Here is a 20,042-nt window from a genome sequence, read left to right on the forward strand (position 1 = left end):
ACTTGCTCCTCCAAGTTGATGCAAGTACTTACCACTTATTACCCTTCCCTGCTTCCGTCCCTCTCAAACAGGTTTTTTCAGGAATAAGTTGTCAGGCCTTCAAGTGTGGTTTCTGACTTTGTTTGTTCTCTGCAGGTGCTGTGAAGCAGTAGATGTAATTTGAAGAAAAATTGGAAGAACAAATGGCTTTAGCTGGCTGCCCAGACTCCTTTTTACACCATCCTTACAGGATAGTAAGTGTTAACTTTTTTTTTTTTTTTTAACATTGCAATGTAATTTTGGTGGTGCTGATGTAAAACTGACGCTTTAGTAGCTGCCTAGTAGTAGTCTGAATTTGACTAGTGGTTGGTAGCAGTGACGGCAACATTATCTGTGGACCAGCCATTCACTAATACGTATATACCGCAAGCAAAGATGAGAGCTGTTTTCAGCTAATTGAATAGGCAATATTGATGGCTAAGGACGCTTTTTACCCTCAGATCTACTTATTCATTTTGCTAGGTCAAACCTCTTTCTGGCAGAGTGACAGCACCCATGGAATGTGGAAATATCTGTTCCAGCAAAAAAGTACCAGAGTCTGCTGAATATTAAATAAATAGGAACAGGAAGTGTCGCAATTACCACATTGGATCAGATCCACTGGTCCATTTAGTCCAGTGTCTAATGGTGGCCAGCGTTAGATGCTTCAGCGGAAGGTGTAAAACCCTGTAACGGAGAACTAAACAAAAATGTGTGTATTTTTTGTTGTGTTTTTTGCTCCTATCCCTATGCAGTTACTGGCCATCTTATAATATGACTCATTTTTACTGTAACTAGTGTAATATAATTGCAGATGAGTTCTCTACAGCCAGGACCATGTTTTCCTCTGTGTTTAGTCAGGTCCTGTTGTGCTAAGCACTAAACATAGGGCCTAAAAGCCCAGGGACATAAATATGCAATAAAAGTAGTCATACTGTGTCTAGTCCTCTGTGTCAACAGTTGTATATTTTTTCAGCAGTGACTTCCACAGTTCAGTGACACAGCATTTTTCTCCAAATGGTGCATCGGATTAACCTTTTTCCTGTCATTTCATGTCATTCCCTTTTTTCTTCGTGATAGGAGAGGGTAAAGTTAATTGATTCCTACTGACAGGTCATCAGCCAATAATCTTAAAGTCCTCTGACCTCTTCCAGAGTTCAGATAAAAATATGATTGGTGTCTTCAGCAAAGATCAAGACTGTTCTGTAAAATGTCTTCCTTTTTGACTTGTCATTGACTTTATTCATCTGGCTCCCTGGCTGTTCCTTTCTGGAAGAACCTTAGATAGATTTGACTGAGTTTCATCTCCATTAGTGCACCAGTGAAACAGTTTTCCAATCCAGTGGGCTCAAGCTTAGCCCTGACTCTAAACTGGAGAAGGCGCTGAGCTGACCACGATTGATGTGTAATCATAACAGCCAGTCACTTCGGATTAGAAAATCTTTACCATTAAATCAAACTATCCTCCTCACGATGCAAAGTCCAGTAGTGCTGAAGGCCCTGGCTCTCCCAAGCTCCTACAATGCAGCATACAAACAGTTCTAAGGTAGCTCCTCTGTTCAGAGAGATCTACCCCATTTTGGTCTCATCAAGCCAGTTAAACCAATTTGAATTCTTTCTTTTTGCAAGTTCAGTTGTTCCTTCTTTGTGGTGGAACTTACCTAGTGGCATATATAATTGACCCTTCATGGGACAACAGTGCTAAAACCAGGAGTATATACTGCTTGAGCAAAAGGAGAAACTTCCTTAGCTTGCCACTGTAGCAGACTCCTATCTCCATGTGGACTAGCCAAAAGAGAGAGGCGACTACACATTGTGCTAGCGTGGGTTACACATTTGCTTCTTAGGAATCTTCCTCCTAAAATTGTTTTAATGAGTTAGTTTACATTTTCAGTTTCAGTGGGGAGGGAAGGTTCACTCATTCCAGGAAGCTTGGGTCTTCATTCCATTGGCTCAACTGTCTATTGGTCCATCTTGGGTACTGTATTTAAACAGGCCTTCTGTCTGAGTTTTGAAAGTAACTGCAGTATTTCCAATACCATGCATTCAAACAAGCCCCCCCCCCAAAATCCTCAAATTTGTCCAAAGGGTGGAGGAAGGTTTTTTCTTTGCATTTTGGTTTGAGCTGTTAGGGTGCACTTCCAGGTTTTTCTTGACAACCGTTAGGACTAGAAACTAAAATGAAAGCTGAGATTCCCTTGTAGTCACTTGACTCCAGGACTGGAGCTCTAAGAAAAACAACAAATATTGTGAGTCTCTCGTGGTAAAATCCCCAGAGTTAGTGACACTGGTATCTTTTAATCCACCTCTTCTGCAGCCTGCTATACACTTCCACATGCCACGTCCTTCCCCCTCTACCCACAAAACCTTTTGATACCCTGCTTTTGTTCTAGGAAACTAGCTGACTAAAAAGCTTCATAACAATTACATGAGGGCTGCGGGAATAGTAAACGCTGCTGTGGCTTGGATCTTCTGCACCTACTGGCGAACTGGTCTCCAGAGGAGGGAGTGAGAGAGTGCATCCTGCATTAATTTTACACAGTATTTCCTGGCACAAATATTTACTGTGTGCTAGCATTCTTGAAATGAGTGCTTGAACCTATTACAAAGACTGGCTTTGGAAAATCACTCTCAACTAATGTGTCTGCTGTGAGGAATTAAATTAGTTTGGCGGGAGGGGAGTTCCCCCTCACCCCTCCTAATAAGCTTGATCAGATTAAATTTGACTTGCAAAATTGGCGGCTGAGCCAGCATTGTCCTGGTTAAAGGCCAGAAGAAGGGTATAAATTCTAAGTTATGGTGTGAAGTGCTGTTGTTGTGGTCTTCTTTGTTTATACATGCTCTGTGAACTTTTAAAATAAAACATAAGTCAGAACTAAAACTTTCAAAGACTCATAAAGAACACCCTGTCACCCTTCATTTGATATTGCTGGTACTTCAAGATTTAGATTGAGTAGATCATTCAAACTTAAATCGTAGGTTACATTATACCTTATCTCAAAAGGCTAAAAATGGAGCAGAGGAAAACCTCCTAGAGTACCTTCATTCAATGGGAAACTCCAACCAGAAATCCGTTCACCTTTCAAGCAAACAGGAAATGCACCACATATTGCTCCAGAGGAATCCTAGGTCACCACTCCCAGCTCAGTGCTCTGCTTCTTGGTTGGATCAGTTCATTTATGCCTTTCATTTGCTGCTGCTTCTGCCGCAAGTTCTACACAAAATCTGGCAGGACAGAGCACTGTTTATCCTGATCTTCCCCTTCTGGTATTTTGGTTTCCCAAACTCTGATGTATGTCACCCTGACTACCAGTCATCCTCCCAACGTTTCCCAAGCTCCTGACCCAGTGGAATGGCAAGATCAAGTACCCTGATCTGCTTCAGCTTCACCTCAGGGCTTGGAATTTGGATGGGCCTCGTCCTTCGAATGTTCATGCTTCACAGAAGTTTGAGCCTTCTTTATTCATAGTACAAAGGACTCTAGTAGAAGATGTTACCTACCTAAATGGAAGCACTTTTCTTTTTTGAGCACATTAAAGAGGCATTCTCCCAGAAACTGCAGATATTTCTCTCATCTTGGACTACATCCTCTCTTTTGAAGACATCAGGGTTGTCCATCACCTCCTGTGAGTCCTTGGTGGCAATCCGTGCATAGCATCCACCTTCCCAGGGCTACTTGGTCTTCACACATGCACTGACCAATAGATTCTGGAATCTTGCACTCTCCTCCTACGTTAGTACTGCTTGACAATCACTTGACAATGGAATGCTATAGGGACCATCATTCAAAGAAGAGGAGGAAGTTACTTACCTGTAACTGGAGGTCCTTTGAGATGTGTGGTCCCTATCTGTATTCCACTACCCGCCCTCCTTCCCCTCTCCTTCAGAGTTTCTCCATTTCCTTCACCAAGATGAATCAGACAGGCAGTCCGGTCTGCCCTGCTGTTTATCCCCTTGGACGGAGACATGAGGTGAGCCAGTGCTCATGCGCAGACCAGCGAACGCTACTTTCAGATTCTTTAGCTCTGGACGCATGGTCCACGTGCATAATCAACAGTGAAATACAGATAGGGACCACACATCAAAGAACCTCTAGTTACACGTAATAACCTCCTCTTACCTACAGCATGACATAACCACAGTATGCCAACATTTTTATGGCTGACTTAGAACAACGCTTCCTCAGCTCTCGTCCCCTAATGCCCCTACTCTACTTGCGCTACATTGATGACATCATCATCTGGACCCATGGAAAAGAAACCCTTGAGGAGTTCCACCATGATTTCAACAATTTCCATCCCACCATCAACCTCCCCCTTGTCCAGTCCACACAAGAGATCCACTTCCTGGACATTACGGTGCTAATAAGCGATGGCCACATAAACACCACCTTATACCGGAAACCTACTGACTGCTATACTTACCTACATGCCTCCAGCTTTCATCCAGACCACACCACACGGTCCATTGTCTACAGCCAAGCTCTACGATACAACCGCATTTGCTCCAACCCCTCAGACAGAGACAAACACCTACAAGATCTCTATCAAGCATTCTTACAACTACAGTACCCACCTGCTGAAGTGAAGAAACAGATTGGTAGAGCCAGAAGAATTCCCAGAAGTCACCTACTCCAGGACAGGCCCAACAAAGAAAATAACAGAACGGCACTATCCATCACCTTCAGCCCCCAACTAAAACCTCTCCAACGCATCATCAGGGATCTACAACCTATGCTGAAGGACGACCCATCACTCTCACAGATCTTGGGAGACAGGCCAGTCCTTGCTTACAGAAAGTCTCCCAACCTGAAGCAAATACTCACCAGCAACCACACACCACACAACAGAACCAGTAACCCAGGAACCTGTCCTTGCAACAAAGCCTGTTGCCAACTGTGCCCACATATCTATTCAGGGGACACCATCATAGGGCCTAATCACATCAGCCATGATATCAGAGGCTCATTCCCCTGCACATCCACCAATGTGATATATGCCATCATGTGCCAGCAATGCCCCTCTGCCATGGACATTGGTCAAACTGGACAGTCTCTGCAAAAAAGGATAAATGGACACAAATCAGACTTCAAGAATTATAACATTCAGAAACCAGTTGGAGAACACTTCAGTCTCTCTCTGGTCACTCGATTACAGACCTAAAAGTGTCAATACTTCAACAAAAAAAACTTCAAAAACAGACTCCAACAAGAGACTGCTGAATTGGAATTAATTTGCAAACTGGATACAATTTAACTTAGGCTTGAATAGAGACTGGGAGTGGATGGGTCATTACACAAAGTAAAACTATTTCCCCATGTTTATTCCCCCCCCCTTCCCCCCCCCCCCTCCGCATCCCCCACCGTTCCTCAGATGTTCTTGTCAACTGCTGGAAATGGCCCACCTTGATTATCACTACAAAAGGTTCTCCCCCCCCCCCCCCCCCCATCTCCTGCAGGTGATAGCTCACCTTAAGCGGTCAGTCTGGTTACAGTGTGTATGGTAACACCGATTGTTTCACGTTCTCTATGTATATAAATCTCCCCACTGTATTTTCCACTGAATGCATCCGATGAAGTGAGCTGTAGCTCACGAAAGCTTATGCTCAAATAAATGTGTTAGTCTCTAAGGTGCCACAAGCACTCCTTTTTCTTTATAACCTTTAAGCTAATTCCTCACCCACCTTTTTCTTCCTTTACCTGTTCAGACTGGGAACCAGAAGCAGTAATAGAACCAGTTCTTTATCTTTTAAAGTAGGCTATAGGTCTCTGACCAACTTCCTTGCTAGTTTTAGAATGTTTGCTGCTTTAGAAGCCGTTTCTAAGCTCCTGCTTATGAGACTTTTTTTCTTTATTGTATCGGGAACTTACATGTAAGCCTCTGAGTACATTCCCCTGGAAATTATCTCTAGCCTTGTGGGGAAAAAATCAATACTGCCTTTCAGTGATTTTCAGGGGTCATTTCCAAATTCTCTAACTCTTCAGTAAAAATCCAGCAGTGAGAATTGGCAGCATTTGTCTTTAGTTCCTGGAAATTCAGAACATAGTTCCAGAATTTCTCAGAAAAAGGGGATGACTTTTTGTTTCCGTTCTTTTGCAATCTGTAGTCACAGCAGCATTTATGCACGGGGACTTGAACTCTTAGAAAAGATCTAATTTCTTAACTGTTGATTGCATAAATAGTTCAAGTCCCAGTGACCTGCCCAATGTCTATTTCTGCATGCTCTATTTCAAACAAACTAATTTAGGGAAGTCCTGTGGCTTGTGTTTTATATAGGAGGTCTGGCCTCACCTTTTTGAATCTTAATCCTTTTTTTCAATATCTCAGTTTTTGGAATCTAAAATTCTAAACACACAACTAGGATTCTGAGAGTCCAGTTTGCTTATCTCTTCTCCCCCACCCCCATCTCACCACTATACTAATGCAAAGGAGGGGGACAAACTTCTTTTACTAAATACATTAGTGTTTATTTTCATTTGTCTGAATTCGTATTAGAGGGAAGACTTGTTTGAGCAATTTTCAATGACTAATTCAACATTAAATGGAATACAAATGCTTGGAAAAATGTTGATCATTCTTCCTTACTTTCCCTACATTCTCCAAATTTTTTTCTTTTGATTTAAATGTGTTTCCTGACTTCTGCTTTAAATCTTGATTTAAATCAAAGTAATTTATGTCACTGATTTTAATCAAGATTTAAAGCAGATCTACCCTGGTCTCTCTCTAGTCATTAAACTGGGGGGAGGAAGGGAGTGGAGGAAGAGAATTCACCACTGGTATAAATGGATGCATCTCCACTGAAGCCTGCCAAGCTGCATTGTCTTAAGCTAGTGGAGAATTTGGCCATAGATCTCTCAGAATGCAGTGCGAGTTATCCACTCGTTCTTGGTTATAAGGGTCATACCAAAATTACTGCTGTTGTCCTAGATTTACTTATTTTATTTGTGGATTGACTAGGTTTGGTTTCTGAGGGGTGAGAGTGTCCCAATGAACTGTTAATTTTGGCACATGAAAAACGTGGTGAGACTGAGATCAAATTTGTTATGAAAGTAAACAAAAGTTTGACTTTCTATAGTAAATAAAAACGCCCTCTGAAAAATTGTTTAAAATTGCCACCAACTTTCTAGTGTACTGTAACAAAGCGTCAAACCAGGAGGCGTTGCTCTAGAACTTTGGCCTGATTTACTACAAAGTACACAGAGCTGTAGAAGAAGGCATGTATGTTTGGCACTCATGACCTATGTCTATCAGCTGAAATTTGTGCTGTTTGTAGGTAGTGTAATTAACTGTTGTCATATAAACGCTATGGCAAACTATTCTCCAGACTCCTCCTATTTTTTTTTTTAATTTAGATTTGAATAAATACTGCTGGATTTCCAAATGTTCTGCGGGCTTAAATATGTAAGCTAAAATCTTGTTCAGAACTTGGGATGTAGTTCAGCATTTCACGCTACGAAAAGATAATGTGGCAACCAGAGTGCACAAGGGTGCTTTACTATGCTTGAGCCTCACTGAATGGAAAACACAACAGAGGATTTGAATTGCATCTGTCTTCTACATATATTATAAAAAAACAACAATGTTGAAATAGCATGCCTGGCAGTGTAGGAAAAGTCATCTGCTTTCTCAAATGTGGCATCGATAAGCAGATTTTCATCTTTGAGTGATAGTGACTATGTGTATTCCACATGTGGGTACACATGCACCAAGGTCCAGAAGTTCGTCCGAGCGATATACACTGGCTTACATGTGCAGGTAGCTCTCCTTGTGCTCCCAACTGAAGTTATAAGAGGCAGTGCAGATCAACACCTTTCCAGTTCCTTCTTAGGGCGGCATGGCCTGAGTTGGAATCATGTCCTCCTTCACTTTGTTGTATGACCTGTATAAAAACCATTTGTAAACAATTATATTCTTAGATTAATAGTTAGTAGTTAAAAGAAATACTCTACTCTACCTTTTCTTCCCAGTTGTGGAACCCCTCTCCCGGCTCTGGGGCTATGCCCGGAGTCCCTGGATTCAGGAATTGCATCTCTTGCCTTGATTCTTCTCCATCAGTGACAAACATGCCTGTACTGTCTGGGTGAGGCGCATATCTCTGCCAAGTCAGTGTCTGTCTCTCGAGTTCCTTTTCACCCAGAGAGGACTGGGAGCTTTGCCTATAGAAGCACCTGAGGGAGAAGGCTATGAGGCTCTTCTCTGATCTGGGTCAGGGAGACTCCCCTGTATGTTGGCCTAGCAGTGCCCCTCCAAGCACGTGCCTTGGAGTGGAGCCATCAACATGTAAGTCCAAGGATTCTTCTTCCAGGGCTCTCCATTAGAGTGGAGGACACTCTCATGAGCGCAAGGACAGATCCCCATTGAGGATCTGCACGTTTCCTCCCCATGCTGGTCCAGGTTGGATGAGACGACATGAACCTAAGGAACCAGCTCCGATGAAGACCCCTGGATCCGAGGGCAAGATACATTTTAAAAAAAAAAATCCACTGGTTCCGTTGGTCACCTTGATTCTGAAGTATAAGGATAGATCCTCACTGGTTCAGTCTGAGTGGTGGTCTGGATCCATCTTCAGTACAGTATCCTCCATCTAAAGACCATCTGGCTGTGCTGAGGTACCAGATCCATTAGACTTAACTGAGGAAACCCCTTGGACACCAGGGCGTACCAAGACTTTTATGTAACACTGGAGAATGTTCCTTCCTTATCCAGTCTCCACTTATTTCTGGCCTCGCTTTCCTAAGGTATGTCCTTACTCTGGAGGAGTAGCCAGGAGGAGCCCACATCACTGTCCCAGGAGCCATCTCACCTCCAGCCATCCAGCAGGAGTACAAATGGCACTGCCACTATCATCAGGGCAGCTTTTGGACTCCTGATGAATCAGAGATGGCTGCACCGGTATCTCCGCTGAGGCAATTGAGTCCTGATAGACAGTCGAGGTTATGCTTGCCATTCCAGTGGGTATGACCTGCACTCATCCTCCAGGGATTGCAGGTACCAATTTGGTTGCAGGCACACAAAAGAATCAATCCCTTTTTCTAGCCTTACTGGGATCTGTGGGATCCTTATGGCAGGTCCCTGGGCCCCTCTCACTAGTTGTACTGTTTCTCTCACCACTGAGTTCCATCGATGTACAAGAAGGATCCACAGGTATTGATGGTTCTGAAGGGTGCCTCTTCATCATTTCTGGACGAAACGGTCATTCCTTCTTCCCCTTCTCCACTGGATGACGATTGCCAGTACTAGGAGCTGTTACAAAGAGTAGCCAGTGACCTACAGATCCCATTAGAGAGGCAGTCCAGGGCCCTCAACACCAACTCCTGGACATCTTGCAACCACACGGACTGAGTAGGGTGGCTTTAACAATCAATGATGCCATATTAGAACTTGCTAGAGCAGTATGACACAGCATTCTGTGCCCCCAAACCAAAAAGGATCGAGAGATGGTATTTTGTTCCTGCAAAAGGGGCTGCATTCTTGTTCTCCCATCCTGCCCCCAACTCATTGGTGGTACAGGTGGCAGCTGAAAGGGCCTGGTTTCCTTATCAAAGGGCCATCCAGCACATAAAGGTTCTAAGAGACTGGACCTCCTGGGGAGGAAGGGCTTCTCCTTCTCAGTCCTGTAATTTTGCGTCACTCACTACCAAGCACTGTGAGCAAAGTAAGATTTTAATCCCTATTGCAGGCTTGTGGAGTTCAGACAAGCCTCCCACAGAGGACAGGGCCCAATTTCAGTCTTTCAGATGAGGGGCAGCTAGTGGCAAAGGTAGCCCTCCAAGTCTCAGTGGATGCGGCAGACATGGCTTCCAGAAGTGTGGCCTCTGGTCTAGTCATGAGGAGGAATTCCTGGCTGCAATTGTCAGGGTTTCCTAGGGAGTCTCAACACCATCCAGGACCTTCCTTTTGACCAGTCGAATCTCTGTAATGAGAAAATGGACTGGTCCGTGCACTCACTAAAAGAATTGATCAACTCTGTGTTCCAAGGAGGAAACACCAGAAGCAACTCTATAGACAGAGGCCACCCCCTCCTCATACACTTTATTACCAGCACACAGCTGAGCCACTGCACAAACATCAGACGATTCAAAGGCTGTGCTTCTAGGCCCCTGCTACTGCCACAACCTCTGCTCGTTCTCAGTCATCACTTTTGACATACTGGTTGAGACGTGTACCACCACTGATCCCAACCACCTCAGCCCAGTTACCTGTGGGGGCTGTTGCACACTCTTTGCTCACAATTGGAACAAGATCACTATGGACAGTTGGGTTCTGGAGATTATCAACCCAGGATACTCCACAGAATTTCTCTCCTTCCCACCTCACACACCCTGTTCCTAGTCCCCCTTCAGAGACCACTCTCATAAGGTAATCCTTAAGTGAGATGTGGAATCCCTCTTGCGTCAAGGGACAATAGAGCATGTTACACTTCATTGCCATGAGAGAGGATTTTACTTCCCTTATTTCCTAATACACAAAAAAGACAGAATGGAGACCTGGTGCTTACCGTGAACAGTGTGATTGTCCAGGGACCTCGACCCCATGAAAGGCCAGACTACATATAAACTTACTGGAACTGAGGGCTGTCTGCCTTGTGTGCAAGGCCTTCCTTCCACTTACACGCTCACTCCATATTCAGATAATGTCGGACAATATCACCACTGTGGTTGTATAAACAGGGATGAGCGAGATCTCATCCCCTCCGTCACAAAACCATCAAGCTTTGGAACTGGTGCATCAGGAACAGCATCACGATCCAATACCTTCCCAATAATCACAATTCCTTGGTAGACAAAGTAAGCGGAAGCTTCTCGTTAGACCATGAGTGGGAGACTCATGACACAGTCCTGAAAGAGATTTACACAATGGGGTACTCCGCTATTGGACCTCTTTGGGTCCCAAATGAACAGAAAGCTCTTTCTATATTACTCTTGGGAGCCATGGCTTGTGATTCCCAAGGCGATGTTCTGCTGATATCTTGGACTAACGGCCTCAGATTCGCCTTTCCTCCTTTTCTCCTGCTTCCACAGGCCGTAGGGAAGATATGTCGTGGCAGAGCCAACATCCATTCTCCTAGCTCCCCAGTGGCCCAGATGCTTCTGGTTCACAGAACTATATCTGCCTGTCCACTAATCAGGATTAGCCAGTTCTCGGATCTCCTAACTCAAGATATGGTGGGAGGAGGAAGAGACCAAGTACCCAACTCCAGGGTCACACTCTTGGCCTGGTTTTTGGATGGGGATGTCAGAAATAGAACTCGAAGGTTTGACCCCCGTTCCGCTGATCCTTAACCATGGTAGAAAAAGAGTCTCCTAGAACCTGCTACCAAGCCAAATAGAGACACTTTTCAGCCTGGGCACAACTGCGCCAACGTTCTCCAGATACTGTAAGCATTCTGGTAGTTCTAGACTATATCTCCTAACCCTAGAGACTTCAGAGCTCTCTATTAGTTTGCTATGAGTACACCTACCAGCGATTAGTGCCTTCCTCCCTCTGGTGGAAGGATGATCCATCTTTCTCACCCAGCTACAGTACAATTCATGAAAGACCTGATCTGGACCTTCCCTCCAGTGCTTAAACTTGTATTTTAAAATCACTTAAAATTTAAGTGATGTGCTTTTTCTGTTTTAGCGGTGGCTAAAGAATTACCCTTTTTGTCCAAGGGTCTAATCTGAATATCATATTATCGTAAACAGTTTTGTTTCAAAGAAATCTGGAGAGATGTGACTCTACATGAAGCTGACTAAATCATCGGTTGTGTGAGAAGTAATCTGGCTATTTAAGGAATACCCAGTTCGGATTTTACTACATTTAGTTTAAAGAGTTTGTCAGCAGTTCTAATTAAGAATTGGTATCACTAACAGACTTATAAAACAGATGTATGTTTCATCTAGATTGACATCTGGTTGGCAATATATTAACACTTATTCAAAGTGAAGGGACGACAGACAACTACTTTAAGTGTGAAGATTTGTCTAGATCCCTGTTTCTCAACCTTTCTGGTCTGCAATCCAGAAAATGTCCCTAAGCTTCCCATTAGCCATCATATCATACATTCCTTTGCAGCAACAAAGGAGACTGAAAGATTTGGGTCACGAAGCAGGAAGAATCCATAGTTGCAGATCTCATGAGAAATTGAAGGTGACAAAATCTGTGTGGCTCTTTTGATGGATGGTTAATGCTGAACAGGAGACTGGAAAGGCTTGTTTAGTCTTGTTTACTAATTTTATAGGAAAGGTGTCTGAGATGTAGCCTATTAAATTTGAGTTGACATACGCTTTCAGACCTACCAAGATTATTGCTTTTTCCAGCAGACTGACATTTGATCCTTTCAGTGGGTCTACAGTGAACAATCTGTTACTTCTTGTGGCTCCAGATTAAGTACAGTCAGATTCCATATGAAATCAGAATGATTTGTGAGTTGAGAAATGGCCCTGGCACAAACATTTGTCATCTTGTTTCCTTGGCTTTTCATGTTTGCAAGACACAATTCTAAGCAAATGGTTTTTGTGTTTTTGTCTCAGATTTCCTATTTCATCCCACTAAGTTTGAAAACTGCTGTGAGAATTTCCTGGGCTGATTTTAGAACTTATTCAGGATTTTCCTAGGTTTGGAGCAAACTCTCTTCACAGGAATAAAAGGAATGAATTTTTCTTTAATTCTGATGTTCCTGTTCACAATTTAAGATGACAGTCCCTGTTCTAAGAACACCAGCGTTGATGGAAACTGCTTGATTCCTGCCCAGGGGTCAGTTACACGAAACTTGAGACTATTATGCTATCCTTATTAATTACCTGATCAACAAACTCTAACTAAATCCTGTGTATTCCTATCTGTTTATCTTCTGAGTAGGATCTTTTCCAGCTTAGTAAACTTTTAACAAGCTGATTACTGAATAGTTACAGTGGAGGACTGCCAATATGAGTGGTCTGCCATCTTAATGGAGAAGAGAAGTTGGAGGACTTATTCCAGTACAGTTTCACAGTTCAAACCTGTTTAGAGTATGAGATCTAAGAGAATGCAACTCTTATCGAATAGTGAGTCTTCTGTTTGGACAGCTCTGTTGGAAATATTATAGTACAAATGAGTCTTGCTAACTGAATTATTCTCATACAAAAAAGGTATGCTTCTGACACCTTGACAGATGTGCCTGCTGTTGGAGCAAGCCTTTTATGAAGGAAGACCTGCTTCCCATAGTTTTGGAGATGCGTTCTCTTGAAAAGAGAGTGCGTAGTACAGAAGCCATGTTTAATATTGAAGTAATATTGCTGTTCAAGGCAGGTCTAAAATGGGATTATTACATCCATTTAGAAAGGAACAAGGGAATGAAGCAGGATTATTTTAATCGGTTATTGATAGGAAATACCATTTCCCAAAGGGCATGCTCATACTCAGCATTAGTATAAGTTTATCTAGAAACCAATCACTTATGCCTTTTGGCCAAAGGAAGGAAACTAAACATTTGTGTTTTCCTCTTCTCTTTATTACATGAGATTAGATGTTTTAAATTCTAAGTGAACTTGCTTGTTAAATGCAGACAATTCTGCAGACTAAAGTCTTCCAGTTATACAGATAACAGGAAGCTGTAAGTGCAAGCTTCCAGACTTTACGGCTATGAAACATCTTGTGGTAGGCACCATTTGTTTCCCTGTTTGTATAGTATTTAGCAATAACAAGGCAGCAGGGCATTTATTACTGCAGTACTGATCTTGAGGGACTAAATTAAAAGGATAGCCTTATCACTGTGGGCACCTACAGCTTGACTTGTGCAGTGTCACAGTAAGAATACCTGTTGTGATCTCAATGCTTGCGCTGGAAGAATTAGATTAACTCATCCCTTCCACATAGCATACTGAACAGCCGTAGCTAAAAGAGCCTTCATCTGTTTACCATTCGTAGAGTGATCCCTTTCCCATTCCTTGCATGTTTATTTGCAAGTCTGAACGTTTGTTTTTTCCAAAAACAAACCAAAAAAAAGAAACCACCCCAGAAATTCCCACTTCAGTGTTAATTATGCCGTCTTGCATGTATGCATTTAAGAAGTTGCTTGTTCCATTTTCAGAAAGAAGCTGCATGGGGAATAATACAAAGAGTTAGTTTTTCAAACTCTAGCCTTGTCCTTGGAGTACAAACTTAATTTTTTCTTAATTTTTACCAAACTGCAACTTCAGCTAACCTTTTGCTTGGAGAGGACCAGAGCTTTGGTACAAATGGTCTGTTGCTGAGTTCTTTCTTGCCTAGATCCTGATGATATCCTATTTTAATAAAACATTATGGCTTCTTTTCCCTTCCATTTCAGCCTTCTGTCTTGGAGTTAACGTAACTCCATGGCTATGGTAATACAATTTTGACTTTACATTTTGGTTTGAACTGTACATAAACTCATAAAACTGCCAGACTTTAGAAGGAAAAAACAAATAATAAACTGAAAGCAGTTCGAGTTTATTAGTACTTTACATATGGCATGTTAAACAATGACCTGAGACTGAGTGCTGTCTGTAGCCCTTGATGTTGACTCCAATTTTTTTTAATGTAATTTTGGCAAGTAGGGGGAATCTGGCAATCCTTCATGCTTGAGGCCCCCGCTCGAATAAAGCGCTTTAGTTATTAGCACAAGTAAATAGTTGTCCATTTATGCTTCATTAATGCATATTAGTCCTACAGTAAATACAGTCATTTTGGCAAGTACCCCAGAACACTAAACACTTCTGCACAGTTTTGGGGGGGGGATTCAAACACAAAGTGGTGCTGGCACCTTTTTTTAGAAAAATGTACTTGAAGCTATCACTATATTAAGTAGACAGACTCCAGTGGATTTTCCCTAAAACGGATACTTAAGGCAAGGAGGCAGGGGGAAAGGAGAACTTATGATGAATGCACCAGTATCACCGCCTAACCTTCTCATGCGAGGCTTCCAGTCAGCTTCTTTTTAAACTTGAAAATACAGGCTAGCTCTCCTGAATTAATCAACTTCAAATTTAGACAGTGCAAATAAGGAGACTGCTTTTAAAAGAAAAATAAACTGTTATGCTCTTAAACTAGTACCTTTGTGGTAGTCTGACTGTTAAAATTCAGCTACTTGTAGAAAGGAGTGTAGTTTACAGGAATAGATTTTAACCCCAAAGTAAGAATCATAGAATATCAGGGTTGGAAGGGACCTCAGGAGGTCATCTAGTCCAACCCCCTGCTCAAAGCAGGACCAATCCCCAATTTTTGCCCCAGATCCCTAAATGGCCCCATCAAAGATTGAACTCACAACCCTGGGTTTAGCAGGCCAATGTTCAAACCACTGAGCTATCCCTACCCCCTAAGGCCTGATCCAAAGTCTATTGAAGTCAATGGAAAGATTCTCCTTGTGTTCAGTAGACTTCAGGTCAGGCCCATAATGAACAGTTGGAACACAATGGCAAACTTAAATGTTTTGGAAATACTGCAAGCTGGTGATCTAGTGTTTTAGTAATTTATCAAACAAGAGTGTGGATTTGACTCATCATGACTAAGGCTGAAGGAAAGAATATGAAACAAACAATGGAATAGCCTGAAATAAAGAAAACATGTTTAGTAAGTGAGCTGTAAATCTTGTCAAAGATTGTAAAGTAGCAAGGAAGAAAAGATTAGTGCTCCTCCTGAAGTACTGAAAATCAGACATTTATTTGGACTCTAGATCAAATGTGCTGGGGAATGCAACTTTTCTTCTAAAATGAAAGAATAGAAAGTTGTTGAATTATTCCTTGATGTGAGAGATTTCAAATGCCATTGTCGTCTGACCATAACAATAATGGAAGTACCCTGTTCCGGAGGTCTCTTGGTAGCGCTTCAACATAAGCTTGATTCCCGAGCAGTTTGTTTTTGACACTCAAAATGAGATAAAGATCAGTTGGTGATCATGCTATGAAAACTAAAAAGCAGAGATAACAACTTTGTAATCAGTTTTCTTTTATGCTGCCGTGATTACTGTCAACGTTTGCACAAAATGAGCAATTTTGAATTGTATTACCTTTTGCATACTCCTCCAAATATGTTTAGCCTCACAGGCCCGCTAATAGGAGCTGCAGTTGAAGAAACAGAGGGGAAAACTGGAGAAGGAATTAAAAGAATCAATATTGACATCTGATGCCAGAGATAGTCTAAATAGCATGTACAACCTTCCTTAGCGTGTGTTCTGAGATAGTGTAAACAAATTCCCTGTTGGCTAAAAGAATGTTCTAAAATTAGAACTTGACAATGTAAAACATTGCACACTAACTGGGTTCCTTCTACATGAATTGGATGGGCCACCTGCTGTTCCAAATTCATTTAGTGAGTTAAGTTGGATGAAAACAGTTCTTAGAACTCTGACCTCATGAGATTTTTTTAGTCTAGATTTGATAGAAAAAACTTCTTAGAGAAGGATGTAGTGGTTCTATATGTAAACAGAATTTGGTTACTTCATATTGCAAAATGTTCTTGAAGCAAAATATTAAATCTGTTTAACTCAATGTATTTTGTCATTTTATTTCGTCTGCTAAAGTCAGGAATTGCTGAATCAGTTATGAAGAGGGACATTGAACGAATCTTGTACAATTTGGTGTCTAGTCTTTTTTTTTTTTTTTTTAAATATAATGACTCCTCTTACTTCACAGTGCTGGCAGAGTCCTTGGGCCCAGATCCTCAAGGGTATTTAGGCACCTAACTGCTATTGAAATCAATGGGAGTTGGGCGCCTAACTACCCTTGCAGACTTGGGCCTTGGTTTGCAGTCTTAAATTGAACTAGAATAGTTATGGGTGGCACGCGTCAGCATGACAGCTGCTTTCATCAGTAGCCCTGTGTATATGCATACTTTGACACACACACACACACACACGAAGAGAAGTGGTTGGGGGGGAAGGGGAGTACATCTTCCTTTATCAGACAGCTATGCCTTGCATAAGTTTTGCATCTCACACTCCTTCCCCTCCCCCCCCCCCCCAGCATTATCCAACAAGCAAATACTGGCAATCCATATTAGTCTGGATCAAACATTGCTATTCTTTTTTACATTGGAATTGTTTTACCTGTAACTACTTTAGAAATTGACATGGCAGATGGTTTCAAACTGAATACAACTGAAATAATGTGCTTTGACTTTGTATCAGAAAAAAGTAACCAACAGTATTTACCCTATTTTTGGTCCATAGCCAAAAGCAGTAAGTGCCTAAAAGGGCATCTCCTGCCATCTGTTTTCCTTAGTCTTGTATATCCCCATACACAACCTACTGCTAGCTGGTAATAGTTTTATATCTGTGGGAGGATTTACTAGCAGCTCAGGAGCTCAATAGCCACTGTCGTCTTGGGCCATATCGTAGTGCTTCCTTGTTGGAGAGGAATGGGTCAAAAGTATGGAATCTGAATATCCATCTTATGTATGAACTCCCAGGTAAAGAACCACACTTAATTTCAACAAAGATTAAAATAAGAACATAGATTTTTGGTACAGTAGCATCCAATGGATGGGTTGCCCCTTTTCTTTTTCTCAATTTTGTCCACCCCTCAGTTAATCTTTTTGACCTCCATGCTTTCTGATTTGTAATCTCAACTAGAGCTGTTTTCAGTAATTTTACTCCACAAACCTATCTCTTTATCAGAAGGCTTAACTCAAAGTCAAGAATATGAAGTATAATAAACCCTGACTTCCCTACAAGCAGGCATGGTACAAATTCATTAGACAAAAGTTCGTTTGTGGTGTACTGGCAGCAAAAACTTTCCTGCAGTGTGATAGCTAATACAACCAAATAAATTAAATGTGCTATACGAGAAATAGAAGTTTCTTAGTGTATGTCATTGGTATTTCTTGAAAAGCTTGGCAGTCTTCTGACAGGGCTTTGGACGCCAGTTGAAGTTTGAGTCATTGGTTGAAGACACCCCCGCCCTCCCCTCCCCCTTTTTTTTTAAAATGTAGCACTACATTTTGTAATCTTCTGGCGTGCAAGACTCTGTCAATATGTCCTCTCCAAAAACATACTGATAACTGTGGGAGTCCTTTGAGCTGTTGAAATCTTAACATAGCCTAGTGTTTGGAGGGTTTATACAATATTCAAAGTCCTATTGTAGTTTCTTCTGCGCAAATGGTGAAATGTACTTTCTGAAGTATTTCAGTACCCTTGTTTCAAAGGTGTCCAATAGACCATGGCTGTTCACAGCAGAATACTATTTGTGGCAAACTGCTGGCATTACTATGATGGGTCTCATGCTTTCTCTTCTTGGTGGGGAGGGGGTTCAGGGCACCATTTCTTGCCCTTGAACTGGAGTATTAACTTCCCCACTAGTGTCCTATCGGAGGGGAGTAGAAAGGAAGGGACCCAGGCCCGTCCTCTACTCTGGATCCCAGCCCAGGGGCCCTAGGGATAGCAGTAAACCACTTGAACTAGCGGTTCCTTCCCCTGGGCTACTTCCCTCTCCTGCCCTTCAGCTTGTGGGGCTTCCTGCCCTCCCTCTGCACAATCCAGGTGTCCCTTTACCTAGGGTCTTGGTCTTCTTAGCCCACCACAGCACTTCTCCAAACTCTCCTCTGCTTCCCTCCAAATTGCTCTCTGCTCCAACACCAAACTACTCTGTTTCAGCTCCTCCTCTTGTCTGATTGAAGCGGGGGGGGTTATCAGGTGACTGGCTTCAGGTGCTTTAAACTATAGCAAACTTTCTTCCCTCTACAGGGAATAAGTCTCCCTTCTAACACTCTCCTGCTGCTCTCTGATCATGCTGTATCACATATCCCGCCCCCCTGCTCAACTCCATAGGGTTGGGCTACTCGGGTCGAGAGGCTGTGCTGTTGTGATAGACCATCAGCGTTGCCGTGTTGGCTTCCGGCCCTGTGGCGTACCCGGAAATGGAAAGGCTGCAGGGATAGGAACCACCTAGTCACTCTTGCGTTTTTCTCCTTGTTTCTGTGCATCCACTGGAGTGGGGCATGGTCTGTCACAAGGGTAAATCGCCACCCCAGTAGGTAGTAGCAGAGAGTCTGCATAGCCCGTTTTACTGCCTGACATTCCTTTTCAACGATGGCATACTTTTGTTCCCTGGGGAGGAGTTTCCGGCTGAGGTACAAGATCGGGTGTTCCTCCTCCCCTACCATCTGCAAAAGGACAGCTCCTAGCCCTACCTCCGAGGCATCTGTTTGTAGGATGAATTCCTTCTTGAAGTCTGGGACTATGAGTACTGGATGGCAGCAAAGGGCTGTCCTTAAATCTGCAAATGCTCCTTCTGCCACATCAGTCCACTTTACTATCAGTCCACTTTGATAAAGGCCCTGAACCTTTATCAAATCCATCAATGGTCTTGCTCTTGTGGTGAAATGAGGGATGAATCTCCAATAGTATCCTACTATCCCTAGAAATGCTCTGACCTGCTTTTTGTGGACTGGTCGAGGCCAACCTTGTATTTCTTCCACTTTGTTCCGCTGGGGTTTCACCAAACCTCTTCCTACTACATACCCGAGGTATCTGGCCTCAGCTAGTCCTATCACACACTTGAGACGGTTGGCAATGAGGCCGGCCTTCCGCAGGGTGTCTAGCACCGCTTCTGCTTTTCCTAGGTGCGTTTCCCAGTCAGGGCTATGGATGACTATGTTGTCTAGATAGGCGGCGGCATACTTGGCATGGGGTCGCAGCAATTTGTCCATAAGTCATTGGAATGTTGCAGGGGCCCTATGGAGTCTGAAAGGGAGGACAGTGTATTGGAACAGGCCATCGGGTGTAGAGAAGGCAGTCTTTTCCTTGGCATTCTCGGCCAGGGGAATTTGCCAATATTGTTTGGTCAGATCCAGAGTGGTTAGGTATCGGGCCTTGCCTAAGTGATCAACTAGCTCGTCAATGCGTGGTATCGGATAGGCATCAAATTGGGGTACTTCATTCAACTTCTGGAAGTCGTTGCAAAACCTCAGGGTGCCGTCAGGCTTGGGGACTAGGACGATAGGGCTGGACCACTGACTGTGGGATTCTTCAATAACCCCGAGTTCCAGCATCATCTTCACTTCTGTCCTAATTTCTTCCCTTTTAGCTTCCGGTATTTGGTACGGTTT

The 20,042-nt window shown here is 42.9% G+C and overlaps 1 protein-coding gene across 4 annotated transcripts in view; it reads left to right on the forward strand.

Moving 5' to 3' along the window:
* Window positions 1-20,042, forward strand: part of GRB10 (growth factor receptor bound protein 10) — a 197,843-nt gene that overhangs the window by 49,029 nt on the left and 128,772 nt on the right. For all 4 annotated transcript variants that reach the window (XR_003564824.3, XM_043540444.1, XM_007061333.4 and 1 more), the window contains exon 2: window positions 136-233. Coding sequence is in view for 3 of the 4 variants with exons in the window: in XM_043540444.1 (XP_043396379.1) it covers window positions 183-233 (51 nt within the window). In the remaining variant the exon portion in view is untranslated. The remainder of the gene's footprint in view (window positions 1-135; window positions 234-20,042) is intronic.

The sequence above is a fragment of the Chelonia mydas genome, chromosome 2, assembly GCF_015237465.2.
Source record: "Chelonia mydas isolate rCheMyd1 chromosome 2, rCheMyd1.pri.v2, whole genome shotgun sequence".
NCBI classification, from domain to species: Eukaryota; Metazoa; Chordata; order Testudines; family Cheloniidae; genus Chelonia; species Chelonia mydas.